Here is an 18,519-nt window from a genome sequence, read left to right as displayed (position 1 = left end):
TATGAATCCTTCTCTCTCTGAACTCTCTTCTCCTATGAATCCTTGTCTCTCTGAACTCTCTTCTCTTCTCCTGTGACTCCAGCTCTCTCGGGACTGCAAGGTGGAAGTTCAGAGGATCCTCCACCAGAGGGCGCTGGACGTGAAGCTGGACCCCGAGCTGCAGAGACGCTGCATGACGGACCTGGGCAAGTGGTGCAGCGAGAAGACCGAGGCCGGCCAGGTGGGGGCGCCATTGTCACACGCATGCCTTGAAAGCTCTCCCACTGACTTGCATTTCATTTCAGTCATTTGGATTGCATAGAATCCAGCATGCTATTGGAAGCATGTTGCGCAGCGAAAATAGCAGATCTACAAGCTCTCAATGCGTCGCCGGGCTATTTTCGCTTAATATTTTGTAAGATCAGAGCATTTAACCCATTTAGGCCTGACGTCAAAATAAAAAAACCTTCGCTCTGAAAGAATATATATTCAAATATTTGTGCCGCTTTTTCACAATTTTTCAAAAACGGTGGCGCGCTATGAGCTTGTAGATCTGCTATTTTTCAATAGCTAAAGTATAACATAATGCTTAGTTAAAACACCAAAAGGGGTTCCCGCCCAGAATGAGACGAGTTAAAGTGGTCAACCCAGCAATATATTCAGAAGCATCTTCTATAAAAACCATAATGGTCTGGGATATTTCATATAAAAAAACTAAGGTTGAAAGTGTGATTTCTTTCACCTGGTTGGCAGTGTGTAGAACAGGGGTTCTCAACGTTTTTGGCCGGGGACCCCCGGAAATGCTTTGGCAATGTCTCGGGACCCCCGCCCCACCCCCTCCCGACCCCCAATATAAATTGACTGCTACAATAACCTTAACCCATTTTGGGCGGGAACCCCTTTTGGTGTTTTAAGCATTATGTTATAATTTAGCTATTGAAAAATAGCAGATCTACAAGCTCATAGCGCGCCACCGAGTGGCGCGCTATGAGCTTGTAGGTCTGCTATTTTTGAAAAATCGTGAAAATATCTTTATTATTTTTTTGAAAATAATTTGGGGACCCCCTAAAATAATTTGGCGACCCCCCCGAGGGGTCGCGACCCACGGGTTGAGAACCACTGGTGTAGAACACCAGGAACCATTATTACTAAAACATCTATTAACCCATTTAGACCCGAGGACGATTCTACTAAATGTCTTCTGAATCCTGACAGTTTTCTGAAAAACCCTATGTTTCTATGTCAGTGGTTCTCAAACATTTTCATGTCAAGGACCCCCATAAATATATGTATTTGGCCGCCGACCCCCATCTGAAAATATGTTGTCCCAGGGACCCCCTCCCAGAAGCAAATATTTGACTTAAAAACGCTCGCTCTAAAATAATATATATTCAAAGATTTGCGCCACATTTTCACGATTTTTCAAAGATAATAGACCTACAACAAGCTCGTATGAGCTTGTAGATCTGAAATTTCTATTTTAGTTTTAGTCATAGTCTCTTGAATAGCTTCCATTTAGTTTTAGTCACCCGGAATGTTTTAGTGTTAGTCTAGTTTTAGTCGACTAAATATCAAGATTTTAGTCGACTAAATCTACAGTTGTGAGCTTGTAGATCTGCTATTTTCAGCATGCAACCAATTGTAAAATTACTTGTACTGGATCTCTTGTCCACTAGTCCCTTCCTAACATTTTAGTCCATTTTTTATTTGTTGACGGAATTGTCAGTATATTTACTCTTAGTTTTAGTCATCATAGATTAGTTTTTATTCAGTTTCCATGTAGTTTTCATCAGTGAAAAAAAGGTAGTCGACGAACATTTTTCGTCTTAGTTTTAGTCGACGAAAACAACACTGGCGTGTGCGTGTTGATTGTGTAGGAAAACGGCGCTATAGTGTAGGGAGGCTCCTCTCACGCCGGTTCACAAATCGCACATTAGGACACGTTTCGTTTTTTTTCAACCGTGAGATTTTACTTGGCTTTAATCCACGCACACGTCTGCAGGGGTTAGCAGGCTTCTATTCTCACACTCGATGTGATCACTGCCTGGCCTTATGCTGCGTTGATAACATGATGCAATATTATGCAACTTGAAAGTTTGAAGAAGTGTTCTTTTATTAAAAGAACTATGTAACTTTCCTAGGTCTAGAAAATGTCTTTCTATAGAGCACCGAAGTCCTGACGTCACTGCCCTCTACTGTCAGTAGAGGGCGTCAGTCCACAGGTTCATGTACTTTGTATTCGCATTGTAATCTCCATAGGGGTATTTTAGATCGCCTCATATAAGAACTGTGTTTGAAAAATAAACCGATCACCCCGGCCTTTTCACTCATATGGATATGAAGCATCGACTGAAGGTGGAAATGTACAAATATACCCAAAGTGTAACAAAATAAGCGTTAGAAACGAGTCAAACAACCCAGAGACTACATTTCCGGGTAGGCGGGTGGCTACATCTGCCCGTCGCACAACAGAAACTGAATGTCAATTACGTTTATTTTTATTTTATTGATATTTAATGTTTTGTGGTTAGTACGAGTCGAGTCACCACCAGTTGAGCTTACGTCAACGAGGAATCTCAGGAACGCAATGTGTTGACAGCTGGGCGTGACGTATATTAGCAGCGACATTGCCTTCATATGTAATTTCAAGGCTTTTGCGTTAATTCCATTTTCTCCAGAAACTGGCTGTATCAAATATGAATGGACATCATTAACGACGCACAGCCACTCCCCTGACAGAAAGGCCGGGGTGGTCGGTTTATTTTTCAAACACAGTTCTTATATGAAGCGACCTAAAATCGTCCTATGGAGATTTCAATGCAAATAAAAAAATACATGAACCTGTGTGTTGGTGCCCTCTACTGAAAGTGACGTCAGACTTCGGTGCTCTATTTCTGCAACTGTTTTGAAGGTGTAAGACTTGGTGGTTACTTTGGGGGAGGTCACCAGAAGGTGTAAGACTTGGTGGTTACTTTGGGGGAGGTCACCAGAAGGTGTAAGACTTGGTGGTTACTTTGGGGGAGGTCACCAGAAGGTGTAAGACTTGGTGGTTACTTTGGTGGAGGTCACCAGAAGGTGTAAGACTTGGTGGTTACTTTGGGGGAGGTCACCAGAAGGTGTAAGACTTGGTGGTTACTTTGGGGGAGGTCACCAGAAGGTGTAAGACTTGGTGGTTACTTTCGGGGAGGTCACCAGAAGGTTTGTAAGACTTGGTGGTTACTTTGGGGGAGGTCACCAGAAGGTTTGTAAGACTTGGTGGTTACTTTGGGGGAGGTCACCAGAAGGTGTAAGACTCGGTGGTTACTTTGGGGGAGGTCACCAGAAGGTGTAAGACTTGGTGGTTACTTTGGGGGAGGTCACCAGAAGGTGTAAGACTTGGTGGTTACTTTAAGGGAGGTCACCAGAAGGTGTAAGACTTGGTGGTTACTTTGGGGGAGGTCACCAGAAGGTGTAAGACTTGGTGGTTACTTTGGGGGAGGTCACCAGAAGGTGTAAGACTCGGTGGTTACTTTGGGGGAGGTCACCAGAAGGTGTAAGACTTGGTGGTTACTTTGGGGGAGGTCACCAGAAGGTGTAAGACTCGGTGGTTACTTTGGGGGAGGTCACCAGAAGGTGTAAGACTTGGTGGTTACTTTGGGGGAGGTCACCAGAAGGTGTAAGACTTGGTGGTTACTTTGGGGGAGGTCACCAGAAGGTGTAAGACTTGGTGGTTACTTTGGGGGAGGTCACCAGAAGGTGTAAGACTTGGTGGTTACTTTGGGGGAGGTCACCAGAAGGTGTAAGACTTGGTGGTTACTTTGGGGGAGGTCACCAGAAGGTGTAAGACTTGGTGGTTACTTTGGGGGAGGTCACCAGAAGGTGTAAGACTTGGTGGTTACTTTAAGGGAGGTCACCAGAAGGTGTAAGACTTGGTGGTTACTTTCGGGGAGGTCACCAGAAGGTGTAAGACTTGGTGGTTACTTTGGGGGAGGTCACCAGAAGGTGTAAGACTTGGTGGTTACTTTGGGGGAGGTCACCAGAAGGTGTAAGACTTGGTGGTTACTTTGGGGGAGGTCACCAGAAGGTGTAAGACTTGGTGGTTACTTTGGGGGAGGTCACCAGAAGGTTTGTAAGACTTGGTGGTTACTTTGGGGGAGGTCACCAGAAGGTGTAAGACTTGGTGGTTACTTTGGGGGAGGTCACCAGAAGGTGTAAGACTTGGTGGTTACTTTGGGGGAGGTCACCAGAAGGTGTAAGACTTGGTGGTTACTTTGGGGGAGGTCACCAGAAGGTGTAAGACTTGGTGGTTACTTTGGGGGAGGTCACCAGAAGGTGTAAGACTTGGTGGTTACTTTGGGGGAGGTCACCAGAAGGTGTAAGACTTGGTGGTTACTTTGGGGGAGGTCACCAGAAGGTGTAAGACTTGGTGGTTACTTTGGGGGAGGTCACCAGAAGGTGTAAGACTTGGTGGTTACTTTGAGGGAGGTCACCAGAAGGTTTGTAAGACTTGGTGGTTACTTTGAGGGAGGTCACCAGAAGGTGTAAGACTTGGTGGTTACTTTGGGGGAGGTGACCAGAAGGTGTAAGACTTGGTGGTTACTTTGAGGGAGGTCACCAGAAGGTGTAAGATCTCGGCCACTCGCTCACTCACTCACTCACTCCAGCGTGGCTGTGTTACGGTGAAATTGGTGACCTGCTGAAATATGTGACAATCGTGTAGAGTCGACAATAGACATCACATAACGTCAGTGTCCGAACGTAAATCCTCCTAAATGACGATTCCGTAGCTCTATATCCCAGCCTGAAAGTGATTTAATGAATGAAAAGCATTAGCAGGATATTGTCACTAAATAACTACATTGGAACAGGTTATTTATTTATTTTAATTTCCCTGAAAAGTAACACTTTTGGACATACACACTCGACGGCCGCGATTATATTAAAAGATAAGCAAGTTGCTACAACTATTAACTTTGAAGACGGAGCGGACAAAGACTTGTAATTGCATCCGTTATACAGGAGTGCAGTGGGTTGGTTTAGTTTGCAGTGGCTCTGTAATGAGCCGTTCCCTTACTGTGAGCTTTTCCCATTTACAGCTAATGGCTTGTTTCTACATTGCATTGTTGTCGGGCAGAAACCTTATCTCCATATTGAAACTTTGTGTTGGGTTTTTTTCGTAACTTAAACCATTCTGGGCGGGAACCCCTTTTGGTGTTTCAAGCATTATGTTGAAAAATAGCAGATCTACAAGCTTGTAGCGTGGCACAGAGTGCCGCGTTACGAGCTTGTAGATCTGCTATTTTTGACTATATATTCTTTTATATATTCTAACTCAAATATTTCCTTCTGGGAGGTCCCTGGAACAACATATTTTCAGATGGGGGTCAGCGGCCAAATGCATCTAATTCTAGGGGTTTTTGACATGAAAATGTTTGAGAACCACTGACATAGAAACATAGAGTTTTTCAGAAAAACTGATTTTTAGAAGACTTTTGTAGAATTGTCCTCGGGTCTAAATGGGTTAACGCTCTATTTGATGATACTATGCAGCGTTACGCAAACTAGTAGCAGATTGTGGATCTGTTACTAGTGTATTGTATAAGTAACAGTTTTGGACATATGAGGTTTCCCCTCGACAGATGATATAGTTCTTTCTCTTATAGAGCAGGGGTTCTCAACCCGTGGGTCGCGACCCCTCGGGGGGTCGCCAAATTATTTTAGGGGGTCCCCAAATTATTTTTTAAAAAAAAATGATTTTTTGTTTTTAATTTTATTTTCACGATTTTTCTAAAATAGCAGATCTACAAGCTCGTAGCGCGCCACTCGGTGGCGAGCTACCAGCTTGTAGATCTGCTATTTTTCAATAGCTAAATTATAACATAATGCTTAAAACACCAAAAGGGGTTCCCGCCCAAAATGGGTTAAGGTTATTGTAGCAGTCAATTTATATTGGGGGGCGGGAGGGGGCGGGACGGGGGTCCCGAGACATTGCCAAAGCATTTCCGGGGGTCCCCGGCCAAAAACGTTGAGAACCCCTGTTCTAGAGCACTTCAAGAGAAATGGAAAGAGGATGGTTTTGCAATTATTTTTTTTAATAATATCCGCAGTTGTTTATGCATGTAATGCTGTCCATGTAGGCGCTGTAGTTCTTGCTTGTTATTGTAATAGTGGCGTTGGCTGCTTTAAACAAAATGTTCAAAAACCTCCCAAAGAAGCGCTGTGAGCTTGTCTCAGCCTGTATGCTCACGGGAGAAATGACATTTTAGCTTTGGGGTTTGTTTACTGGAGTTGTTGGTTTGTTGACAGTTGTGTGGGGTTTGTTGACAGTTGTGTTGTTTCTGAGGTTTGTTGACAGTTGGGCTTGTTCACTTTGTTGACAGTTGTGTTGGGTGTGGGGTTTGTTGACAGTTGTGTGGGGTTTGTTGACAGTTGTGTGGGGTTTGTTGACAGTTGTGTGGGGTTTGTTGACAGTTGTGTTGTTTCTGAGGTTTGTTGACAGTCGGGCTTGTTCACTTTGTTGACAGTTGTGTTGGGTGTGGGTTAACCCAATCTGTGCCAACCTCGAGATATCTCGTACAATGTTTAATCAACATTAACATTTAATCTGACCTCGCGATTAATAAACTACGGTAATGTTTACATGGGCAGATGACGGCCCGGAGTGACGCTATGAAACGGAAGTTTATCACTTCCCGAACACCGAGCGAGTCCACGGCTCTCTAAAGACTCTCATTATGGTGGCACTAGCTCCTGAGTGGAGCCACCTGGTGGCGGCACGGAATCGGCTGTAAGGTTTGCTGACAGTTGTGTTTGTTGTGCAGGAGCTGGAGTGTCTACAGGACCACCTGGAAGACCTGGTGGCGGACTGCAGGGACGTGGTGGGCAACCTGACGGAGCTGGAGTCTGAGGTAAGACGTGGTGGTGGGCAGCCTGACGGAGCTGGAGTCTGAGGTAAGACGTGGTGGTGGGCAGCCTGACGGAGCTGGAGTCTGAGGTAAGACGTGGTGGTGGGCAGCCTGACGGAGCTGGAGTCTGAGGTAAGACGTGGTGGTGGGCAGCCTGACGGAGCTGGAGTCTGAGGTAAGACGTGGTGGTGGGCAGCCTGACGGAGCTGGAGTCTGAGGTAAGACGTGGTGGTGGGCAGCCTGACGGAGCTGGAGTCTGAGGTAAGACGTGGTGGTGGGCAGCCTGACGGAGCTGGAGTCTGAGGTAAGACGTGGTGGTGGGCAGCCTGACGGAGCTGGAGTCTGAGGTAAGACGTGGTGGTGGGCAGCCTGACGGAGCTGGAGTCTGAGGTAAGACGTGGTGGTGGGCAGCCTGACGGAGCTGGAGTCTGAGGTAAGACGTGGTGGTGGGCAGCCTGACGGAGCTGGAGTCTGAGGTAAGACGTGGTGGTGGGCAGCCTGACGGAGCTGGAGTCTGAGGTAAGACGTGGTGGTGGGCAGCCTGACGGAGCTGGAGTCTGAGGTAAGACGTGGTGGTGGGCAGCCTGACGGAGCTGGAGTCTGAGGTAAGACGTGGTGGTGGGCAGCCTGACGGAGCTGGAGTCTGAGGTAAGACGTGGTGGTGGGCAGCCTGACGGAGCTGGAGTCTGAGGTAAGACGTGGTGGTGGGCAGCCTGACGGAGCTGGAGTCTGAGGTAACTGTTTAGTAGTTAGTGTTATTATCACACCAGAGCGAGTGCTGTTATGCTGTATGTCAGCATGGCTGGGATTCGCTCGTCGACAAAAACACACACACACACACACACACACACACACACACACACACACACACACATATATATATATACCAGTAAGACGCCTGAAGACCAGAAGCGATCCGCCTGGGTGACGGCAGACTGCTGGGCGAGCGCTGGCGCTTGGCATTCAGATCAACATATGGAATGACTTCTGTTCTGGCCATATATGGAGCGTGTCTTGCGTGTACAGGGTTTGATGAGGTCAGATCAACATATGGAATGTCAGAACGGGTCAGCTCCATATATGGAGACCTCAGGGTGGCAGCGGGCGTAGTGGTCTTGAGTGTACAGGGTTTGATTAGGGCCCCGGTAGGTCCGGGCCTGTTGAGAACTCTAGCATTTGTACACTCTCAGAGTTAAAATAACATTGATTTTAGAAATGCCATTAAATGGGGGTCCGTAGACTAATACATGACTTGAAATTAAACGGGTTGAGAGTCACTGCTAGAGCCGTAAAGATCTTCTCTTATGGGGGGGTCCCTCGTGACATCACGCCTCGTGACATCACGCCTCCATATATGGCCACACCTCGTGACATCACGCCTCGTGACATCACGCCCTCCATATATGGCCACGCCTCGTGACATCACGCATCCATATATGGCCACGCCTCGTGACACGTCACGCCACCGTATATATATGGCCATCTCCAGAACACGACACTGACCTAATCTAACCCTGGATAACCATACATGGAGAAGACTGGATCATCACCTAGATCTTCCATATATGGAGCTGACCTGTTGGGACATTCCATCCATTCGGTCTCTTTGATCACCACTAATCGGTATCGGCCATGGATGGAAAACCCATATGGGTCTATCCATAGTTCCTTACTTAAGTACATGTTCTTGTCTGTCCCGGCAGGACATTCAGATCGAGACTCTGCTGATCCGTGCCTGTGAGCCAGTCATCCAGACACACTGTCACGTAAGTCACACAATAACCAAACCTGCTTTTAACCCATTTTGGGGCGGGAACCCCTTTTGGTGTTTATAGCATTCTGTTCTACTTTAGCTATTGAAAAATAGCAGATCTACAAGCTCATAGTAGCTACGAGCTTGTAGAGCTTGTAAGTCGTGAAAATGTGGCGCAAATCTTTGAATATATATTTCAGAGCGAACACTGACATAGAAACATGGGTTTTTCAGAAAAATGTTAAGATTTAGAAGCCTTTTTTTATCGACCTCAGTCCAAAATGGGTTAAAAAAACATATCTATCGTTATGCTCGGCTGTGTAGAAATGGTTTTCCTTTCTTTTAAACAATGGAATGTTTTTTTTTGTCCATTCTTCCAACAACACCAGGGGATTTTGGTAAAATGTCAAACGTTTCCCCCAACCAGCAGGCCTTGTTAATTTACCACACCAGTACACACCATATTTCTGAACCTTACCACTAGTCCACTACTGACAGTCTCTCTCTCTGTCTCTGTTTATCTCTCTCTCTCTCACTCACACACACACGCACACGCACACACTCACACTCACACGTCCACAGGAGGTAGCAGACAACCAGATCGACACGGGGGACCTGATGGAGTGCCTGGTGCAGAACAAACACCAGAAGGAGATGAACGACAAGTGCTCCGTGGGCGTCACCCACTTCCAACTGGTGAGCCAGCGGGAAGGGCTCCTCTATCACTGCAGGAGCCTGCCAGGCATACAGTTGGGTGCCACCGATATTGTCCCTTATCATTTGACCCATTTAGGCCTGACCTCAAAAACTAAATCCTCCAGTTTTCTGAAATAAATATTTTCACGATTTTTCAAAAATAGCAGACCTACAAGCTCGTAGCGCGCCACCGAGTGGCGCGCTATGAGCTTGTAGATCTGCTATTTTTCAATAGCTAAATTATAACATAATGTTTAAAACACCAAAAGGGGTTCCCGCCCAAAAATGGGTTAACTGTCCTTTTGCGCAGATCACGCAAACCTCAGCAAAAAGAAAAGGACAATATCGATGGCCTCCAACTGTACCGTACCATGTCATGGGTTCATGAACCGGTCGGGAGCGGATGATATCGCTACGTCATGTTGTAGTATTGTTTTGTAGTATTGTTCCTGCCTGATGACTACAAAACAATACTACAACATGACGTAACGATATCATCCTGATGACTACAAAACAATACTACAACATGACGTAACTATATCATCCTGATGACTACAAAACAATACTACAACATGACGTAACGATATCATCCTGATGACTACAAAACAATACTACAACATGACGTAACGATATCATCCTGATGACTACAAAACAATACTACAACATGACGTAACGATATCATCCTGATGACTACAAAACAATACTACAACATGACGTAACGATATCATCCTGATGACTACAAAACAATACTACAACATGACGTAACGATATCATCCTGATGACTACAAAACAATACTACAACATGACGTAACGATATCCTGATGACTACAAAACAATACTACAACATGACGTAACGATATCATCCTGATGACTACAAAACAATACTACAACATGACGTAACGATATCATCCTGATGACTACAAAACAATACTACAACATGACGTAACGATATCATCCTGATGACTACAAAACAATACTACAACATGACGTAACGATATCATCCTGATGACTACAAAACAATACTACAACATGACATAGCGATATCATCCTGATGACTACAAAACAATACTACAACATGACGTAACGATATCATCCTGATGACTACAAAACAATACTACAACATGACGTAACGATATCATCCTGATGACTACAAAACAATACTACAACATGACGTAGCGATATCATCCTGATGACTACAAAACAACACTACAACATGACGTAACAATATCATCCTGATGACTACAAAACAATACTACAACATGACGTAGCGATATCCTGATGACTAAAAAACAATACTACAACATGACGTAACGATATCATCCTGATGACTACAAAACAATACTACAACATGACGTAACGATATCATCCTGACGACTACAAAACAATACTACAACATGACGTAACGATATCATCCTGATGACTACAAAACAATACTACAACATGACGTAGCGATATCATCCTGATGACTACAAAACAATACTACAACATGACGTAGCGATATCATCCTGATGACTACAAAACAATACTACAACATGACGTAACGATATCATCCTGATGACTACAAAACAATACTACAACATGACGTAACGATATCATCCTGATGACTACAAAACAATACTACAACATGACGTAACGATATCATCCTGATGACTACAAAACAATACTACAGCATGACGTAGCGATATCATCCTGATGACTACAAAACAATACTACAACATGACGTAACGATATCATCCGGATGACTACAAAACAATACTACAACATGACGTAACGATATCATCCGGATGACTACAAAACAATACTACAACATGACGTAACGATATCATCCGGATGACTACAAAACAATACTACAACATGACGTAACGATATCATCCTGACGACTACAAAACAATACTACAACATGACGTAACGATATCATCCTGACGACTACAAAACAATACTACAACATGACGTAACGATATCATCCGGATGACTACAAAACAATACTACAACATGACGTAACGATATCATCCTGATGACTACAAAACAATACTACAACATGACATAGCGATATCATCCTGATGACTACAAAACAATACTACAACATGACGTAACGATATCATCCTGATGACTACAAAACAATACTACAACATGACGTAACGATATCATCCTGATGACTACAAAACAATACTACAACATGACGTAACGATATCATCCTGATGACTACAAAACAATACTACAACATGACGTAACGATATCATCCTGATGACTACAAAACAATACTACAACATGACGTAACGATATCATCCTGTTGACTACAAAACAATACTACAACATGACGTAGTGATATCATCCTGATGACTACAAAACAATACTACAACATGACGTAACGATATCATCCTGATGACTACAAAACAATACTACAACATGACGTAACGATATCATCCTGATGACTACAAAACAACACTACAACATGACGTAGCGATATCATCCTGATGACTACAAAACAATACTACAACATGACGTAACGATATCATCCTGATGACTACAAAACAATACTACAACATGACGTAACGATATCATCCTGATGACTACAAAACAATACTACAACATGACGTAACGATATCATCCTGATGACTACAAAACAATACTACAACATGACGTAACGATATCATCCTGATGACTACAAAACAATACTACAACATGACGTAACGATATCATCCTGATGACTACAAAACAATACTACAACATGACGTAATGATATCATCCTGATGACTACAAAACAATACTACAACATGACGTATGATATCATCCTGATGACTACAAAACAATACTACAACATGACGTAACGATATCATCCTGATGACTACAAAACAATACTACAACATGACGTAACGATATCATCCTGATGACTACAAAACAATACTACAACATGACGTAACGATATCATCCTGTTGACTACAAAACAATACTACAACATGACGTATGATATCATCCTGATGACTACAAAACAATACTACAACATGACGTAACGATATCATCCTGATGACTACAAAACAATACTACAACATGACGTAGCGATATCATCCTGATGACTACAAAACAATACTACAACATGACGTAACGATATCATCCTGATGACTACAAAACAATACTACAACATGATGTAACGATATCATCCTGACTACTACAAAACAATACTACAACATGACGTAGCGATATCATCCTGATGACTACAAAACAATACTACAACATGACGTAACGATGTCATCCTGATGACTACAAAACAATACTACAACATGACGTAACGATATCATCCTGATGACTACAAAACAATACTACAACATGACGTAGCGATATCATCCTGACGACTACAAAACAATACTACAACATGACGTAACGATATCATCCTGACGACTACAAAACAATACTACAACATGACGTAACTATATCATCCTGATGACTACAAAACAATACTACAACATGACGTAACGATATCATCCTGATGACTACAAAACAATACTACAACATGACGTAACGATATCATCCTGATGACTACAAAACAATACTACAACATGACGTAGCGATATCATCCTGATGACTACAAAACAATACTACAACATGACGTAGCGATATCATCCTGATGACTACAAAACAATACAACATGACGTAACGATATCATCCTGATGACTACAAAACAATACTACAACATGACGTAGCGATATCATCCTGATGACTACAAAACAATACTACAACATGACGTAACGATATCATCCTGATGAATACAAAACAATGACTACAACATGACGTAACGATATCATCCTGATGACTACAAAACAATACTACAACATGACGTAGCGATATCATCCTGATGACTACAAAACAATACTACAACATGACGTAGCGATATCATCCGCTCCATACCGGTTCACACGGCACTTTTGGAACAGGTGAGGCGAGGTTATCCTACTTCAGGGGCGGGCAACTTTGACGATGGAGAGAGGGACACTATATTTCCACACTCGCTCCAAAGGGCCACATTGCTACGGTCATAGCAAAAATATAGCCGATCTACAAGCTCAAAACGCGTCGCAGGCTATTTTTGCTACTCTAATTGAAATCCTTAATTATATTTTGCTATTTTTTTATATATATTTTTTGCTAATATAATTACGTGCCACTATATTGACGAGGAGTGCACGTTAATTCATTCATCCGTCAGTCAGTCCAAACCGCCCGGTGTTCAGATGTAAACAGTGATTTCTGATCGCATCGCGCCAGCCATGTTACTGCTTGTGGTGAAACCTGAGACATGTAGGTTACTGCTCGAAAAAGTTTTTGCGCCTCTACTTGTTGTATTGGGCTGTTTTGACGGTAATAGAATGGCACTATATATACTAGGGCAGGGTTCCCCAATTAATTTTCCTCAAGGGCCATTTTTTGACTAGGGTACCAGGCTGGGGGCCGAGTCCGCACGCACAAGGTCGAGGTCTTGCCCTGAAAATTCATTTTCAGGGCAAGACCCCATTTGAAAAGGATGCCCAGTTTGACATGCATAGGCTACTGACCCCCATTTAATGCAATTTATATCTGGGACCCCCTCAAAAAAAAAATATATATATATATATATATATATTCTTCCAGGGGCCACAAGGGGGCACTTGCGGCCCGCGGGCCGCCTATAGGCCTATCTCACAGCCCGTTTTTCACGCCCACTTCCGGTAGATAGTGGTGTCATTTAACATTAGCATTTACACGTTTTTTTTCTCTGGAGAATCTAAGTACATTTTCTAATGTAAAAATGTGACAGACCAATATTATTATGAAGCAAACAATATGGTAAATCGGCTCGAACAGATAGAACAAACCTTACCTTGAGAAAACAAAAGTTGTAGACTTCTTAAATTACCTCTGTTAACATGAAGCGTCTATGGAGTGACGTCACGCTATCACCACTAACCCCGAAAGGGGGCGTATTAAGGGGGGCGGGGAAATTCTGTGAGATAGGCTTATTGGGGACCCCTGTACTAGGGTTTATAGCTGGCTCCCTGCGGTCATTTCAAATGGCCAGCAGGAGGCGCTGAAAGTGTTAACCACTGAAGTCCAAATATACAGCAATATTCCAAAAGGATTGGATTAATTTTTTGCATATTTTGGGGGCAACAACTGCATTTCTGTAAAAGTAAATGACAGTAAAATGTGTTTTTTTTCTTCTTTTTTTTTCTTTCGTGACTACAGATCCAAATCAAAGACTTCCGCTTCTCCTACAAGTTCAAGATGGCCTGTAAAGAGGATGTACTCAAGCTGTGTCCCAGCATTAAGAAGAAGTAAGTCACCTGACATTTATATTTTCAATAATTGATTAGTTTGATTAAAATGTAGGGTATTTCATGGTTGTCAAGCTATATGAGCTTGTCGATCTGCTATTTTTGAAAAATCGTGAAAATGTGGCACAGATCTTTGAATATATTCTTTCACAGTAAACGTTTTTAACTCAAATCTTTGCTTCTGGGAGGTCCTTGGAACAACATATTTTCAGATGGGGGGGTCAGCGGCCAAATGCATATAATTCTGTGGCTCCTTGACATGAAACAGTTTGAGAACCACTGACGCAGAAACATGGGTTTTTCAGAAAACTGGTCAGGATTTACAAGACATTTTGTAGAATCTGGCCCTAAATGGGTCAAGTGGCTAACTGACTTGTCATTGTGTGTTTGGGTGGTGTCTTGGTGGATGTAGTCTTTAACCCATTCTGGGCGGGAACCCCTTTTGGTGTTTTAAAGCATTATGTTATACTTTAGCTATTGAAAAATAGCAGATCTACAAGTTCCGCGCTATGAACTTGTAGGTCTGCTATTTTTGAAAAATCGTGAAATTGTGCCTGAAATCATTGAATATATCTGAAATCATTGAATATATATATATTCTTTCAGAGCGAGCTTTTATCTCAAATCTTTGCTACTGGGAGGGTCCCTGGAGCAACATATTTTCACATAGAAACATGAGGTTTATCAGAAAACCGTCAGGATTTAACAGAAATCTTTTAAATTTCGACGTCGGGTCAAATTGCGGCGGAAGCCATGCAAGGTACCAACCAGCACATCGGGAGCAATTTGGGGTTCAGTGTCTTGCCCAAGGACATTTCGACATGTAGACAGGAGGAGCCGGGATTCGAACCGCCGACCCATGGATCATTGGACGACCTGCTCTACCTCTTGAGCCACAGTCGCCCCTTGTCATTGTGTGTCTGGGTGGTGTCAGGGTGGACGTGGCTAACTGACTTGCCATTGTGTGTCTGGGTGGTGTCAGGGTGGACGTGGCTAACTGACTTGCCATTGTGTGTCAGGGTGGACGTGGCTAACTGACTTGCCATTGTGTGTCTGGGTGGTGTCAGGGTGGACGTGGCTAACTGACTTGCCATTGTGTGTCAGGGTGGACGTGGCTAACTGACTTGCCATTGTGTGTCAGGGTGGACGTGGCTAACTGACTTGTCATTGTGTGTCAGGGTGGACGTGGCTAACTGACTTGGCATTGTGTGTCAGGGTGGACGTGGCTAACTGACTTGCCATTGTGTGTCAGGGTGGACGTGGCTAACTGACTTGCCATTGTGTGTCTGGGTGTTGTCCGGGTGGACGTGGCTAACTGACTTGTCATTGTGTGTCAGGGTGGACGTGGCTAACTGACTTGTCATTGTGTGTCTGGGTGGTGTCAGGGTGGACGTGGCTAACTGACTTGCCATTGTGTGTCAGGGTGGACGTGGCTAACTGACTTGCCATTGTGTGTCAGGGTGGACGTGGCTAACTGACTTGTCATTGTGTGTCTGGGTGGTGTCGGGGTGGACGTGGTCTCTAAGTGGCTAACTGACTTGTCATTGTGTGTCTGGGTGGACGTGGCTAACTGACTTGTCATTGTGTGTCTGGGTGGACGTGGCTAACTGACTTGTCATTGTGTGTCTGGGTGGACGTGGCTAACTGACTTGTCATTGTGTGTCTGGGTGGACGTGGCTAACTGACTTGTCATTGTGTGTCTGGGTGGTGTCAGGGTGGACGTGGCTAACTGACTTGCCATTGTGTGTCAGGGTGGATGTGGCTAACTGACTTGCCATTGTGTGTCAGGGTGGATGTGGCTAACTGACGTGTGACGTGTCATTGTGTGTCAGGGTGGATGTGGCTAACTGACGTGTCATTGTGGGTCTGGGTGGTGTCAGGGTGGACGTGTGGCTAACTGACTTGTCATTGTGTGTCTGGGTGGTGTCAGGGTGGACGTGGCTAACTGACTTGCCATTGTGTGTCAGGGTGGATGTGGCTAACTGACTTGCCATTGTGTGTCAGGGTGGATGTGGCTAACTGACGTGTCATTGTGTGTCTGGGTGGTGTCAGGGTGGACGTGTGGCTAACTGACTTGTCATTGTGTGTCTGGGTGGTGTCAGGGTGGACGTGGCTAACTGACTTGCCATTGTGTGTCAGGGTGGATGTGGCTAACTGACTTGCCATTGTGTGTCTGGGTGGTGTCAGGGTGGACGTGGCTAACTGACTTGTCATTGTGTGTCTGGGTGGTGTCGGGGTGGACGTGGTCTCTAAGTGGCTAACTGATGTGTCATTGTGGGTCTGGGTGGTGTCAGGGTGGACGTGTGGCTAACTGACTTGTCATTGTGTGTCTGGGTGGTGTCAGGGTGGACGTGGCTAACTGACTTGCCATTGTGTGTCAGGGTGGACGTGGCTAACTGACTTGCCATTGTGTGTCAGGGTTAGGGCTGGGTGCAATAACCGTTTTTTTTTTTTTTTTTTTTTTTTTAAGTTTTTTTTGTCCGTGCTGTTCTGGCGCCCTAGGTTCTAACCCTAACCCTAGTTCTAACCCTAACCCTGGGTTCTAGGCCTAAGTGCATATGGTTGATATGAAATAAAGTGTATCATAATAAACAGTGAGGCTCAGTCAGTCTAATCATATGCCAGCAACACCAGAGGGAGTTCAACAAACCATGTGCAACCCAGATTCGGCACAAACAAGTATTGATTGATTGATTGATTGAACTATTTATTAACAGTTTGCAGAATTACAGTAGCCTACATTTCAAGCACAACTCAATACAAAGACTGTTAACTGCGAGTGGACGACCCAATAAAGCATTACACTTGTTTACAAGAGGGTCCACCTAAATTAATTTCACACTCCTATGCCACAAAAATGTGGAACGCCCTACCAACTGTCATTAAGACATGTAAATCCCTTGACTCCACCCACCCCTTTTCCCCCTCACTGTATATGTTTTTCCCCCTTTTTACCTCCTTTATGATGATTTCCTGTTTTTGGCTTTATAGAAGTGTATAGTGTACAAAATGTTATGATGAATTGAACAAGGTGGACCCTCTTGTAAACAAGTGTAATGCTTTATGGTGTCGTCCACTCACAGAGTAACAGTTAACAGTTTTTGTATTGAGTTGTGCAAATGTACTGTAAACTGTTAATACAAACTTAAATCAATCAATCAAGCAATAATGTTAACTCATGGCTTGGGGACTGGGGAGGCGCGCAGTTGCTGCGTGGTGTGGAGCGGCTGGAAGTTGAACCTTTCAATTCATCATATATTAAATCTATCAGTTAACTTGGAATTTGTTTAATATGTTTAAGATTTTAGGTTCCATGATGAGGGGACGTTTTTGAATGGTGGTGTTTGTTTCATGCGATGCGCTGCTGAGCGGGCATTTCATTGGAGTGAGAATGGTTGCCATTGCGATTCCAAGTGAGACAGTGTGCGGGATTCTTTTTTTCTCTACTTCTCAGTTCCAGTTATCCGACGCACCTGTCCATTGTAGGTGTGCAGAAGGACTTTTTCTTATAGTCAGTCAAAAGATAAAAACAGTTCTGTCCGTCCTGTCTGTACAGCTCTCTCTCTCTCTCTCCCTCCCTCTCCCCCTTTCTCTTCTCTCGCTGACAGACATCAATACAAAGTTGAAACCGTTACGATGCGCCCTTATCCATAGGCTACAGCCTAATGTCTCTCTCTCTCTCTCTCTCTCTCTCTCTCTCTCTCTCTCTCTCTCTCTCTCTCTCTCTCTCTCTCTCTCCCTTTCTCTTCTCGTCTCTCGCTGACAGACATCAATACAAAGTTGAAACCTGTTACCTACGATGCACCCTTATCCATAGGCTACACGTTTAGCCTAATCTTTCTCTCTCTCTCTGACGGTCTGAGCAATGCACGATGCACCTGGCTGTTACAATAGCGCGAGG

At 44.0% G+C, this 18,519-nt stretch overlaps 1 protein-coding gene across 2 annotated transcripts in view; it reads left to right on the top strand.

Moving 5' to 3' along the window:
- The window catches only part of glg1a (golgi glycoprotein 1a), a 105,070-nt gene that overhangs the window by 72,411 nt on the left and 14,140 nt on the right, over positions 1–18,519 (top strand). For both annotated transcript variants that reach the window (XM_079501711.1, XM_079501712.1), the window contains 5 exons: positions 83–220; positions 6,780–6,866; positions 8,567–8,629; positions 9,199–9,312; positions 14,530–14,618. In XM_079501711.1, coding sequence (XP_079357837.1) covers positions 83–220; positions 6,780–6,866; positions 8,567–8,629; positions 9,199–9,312; positions 14,530–14,618 — 491 coding nt within the window. The remainder of the gene's footprint in view (positions 1–82; positions 221–6,779; positions 6,867–8,566; positions 8,630–9,198; positions 9,313–14,529; positions 14,619–18,519) is intronic.

Source organism: Electrona antarctica (assembly GCF_951216825.1).
Source record: "Electrona antarctica genome assembly, chromosome: 5".
In the NCBI taxonomy this organism is placed as follows: domain Eukaryota; kingdom Metazoa; phylum Chordata; class Actinopteri; order Myctophiformes; family Myctophidae; genus Electrona; species Electrona antarctica.
The sequence above is the reverse complement of the archived record's forward strand: the minus strand, read 5'-3'. Positions and strand labels throughout refer to the sequence as shown.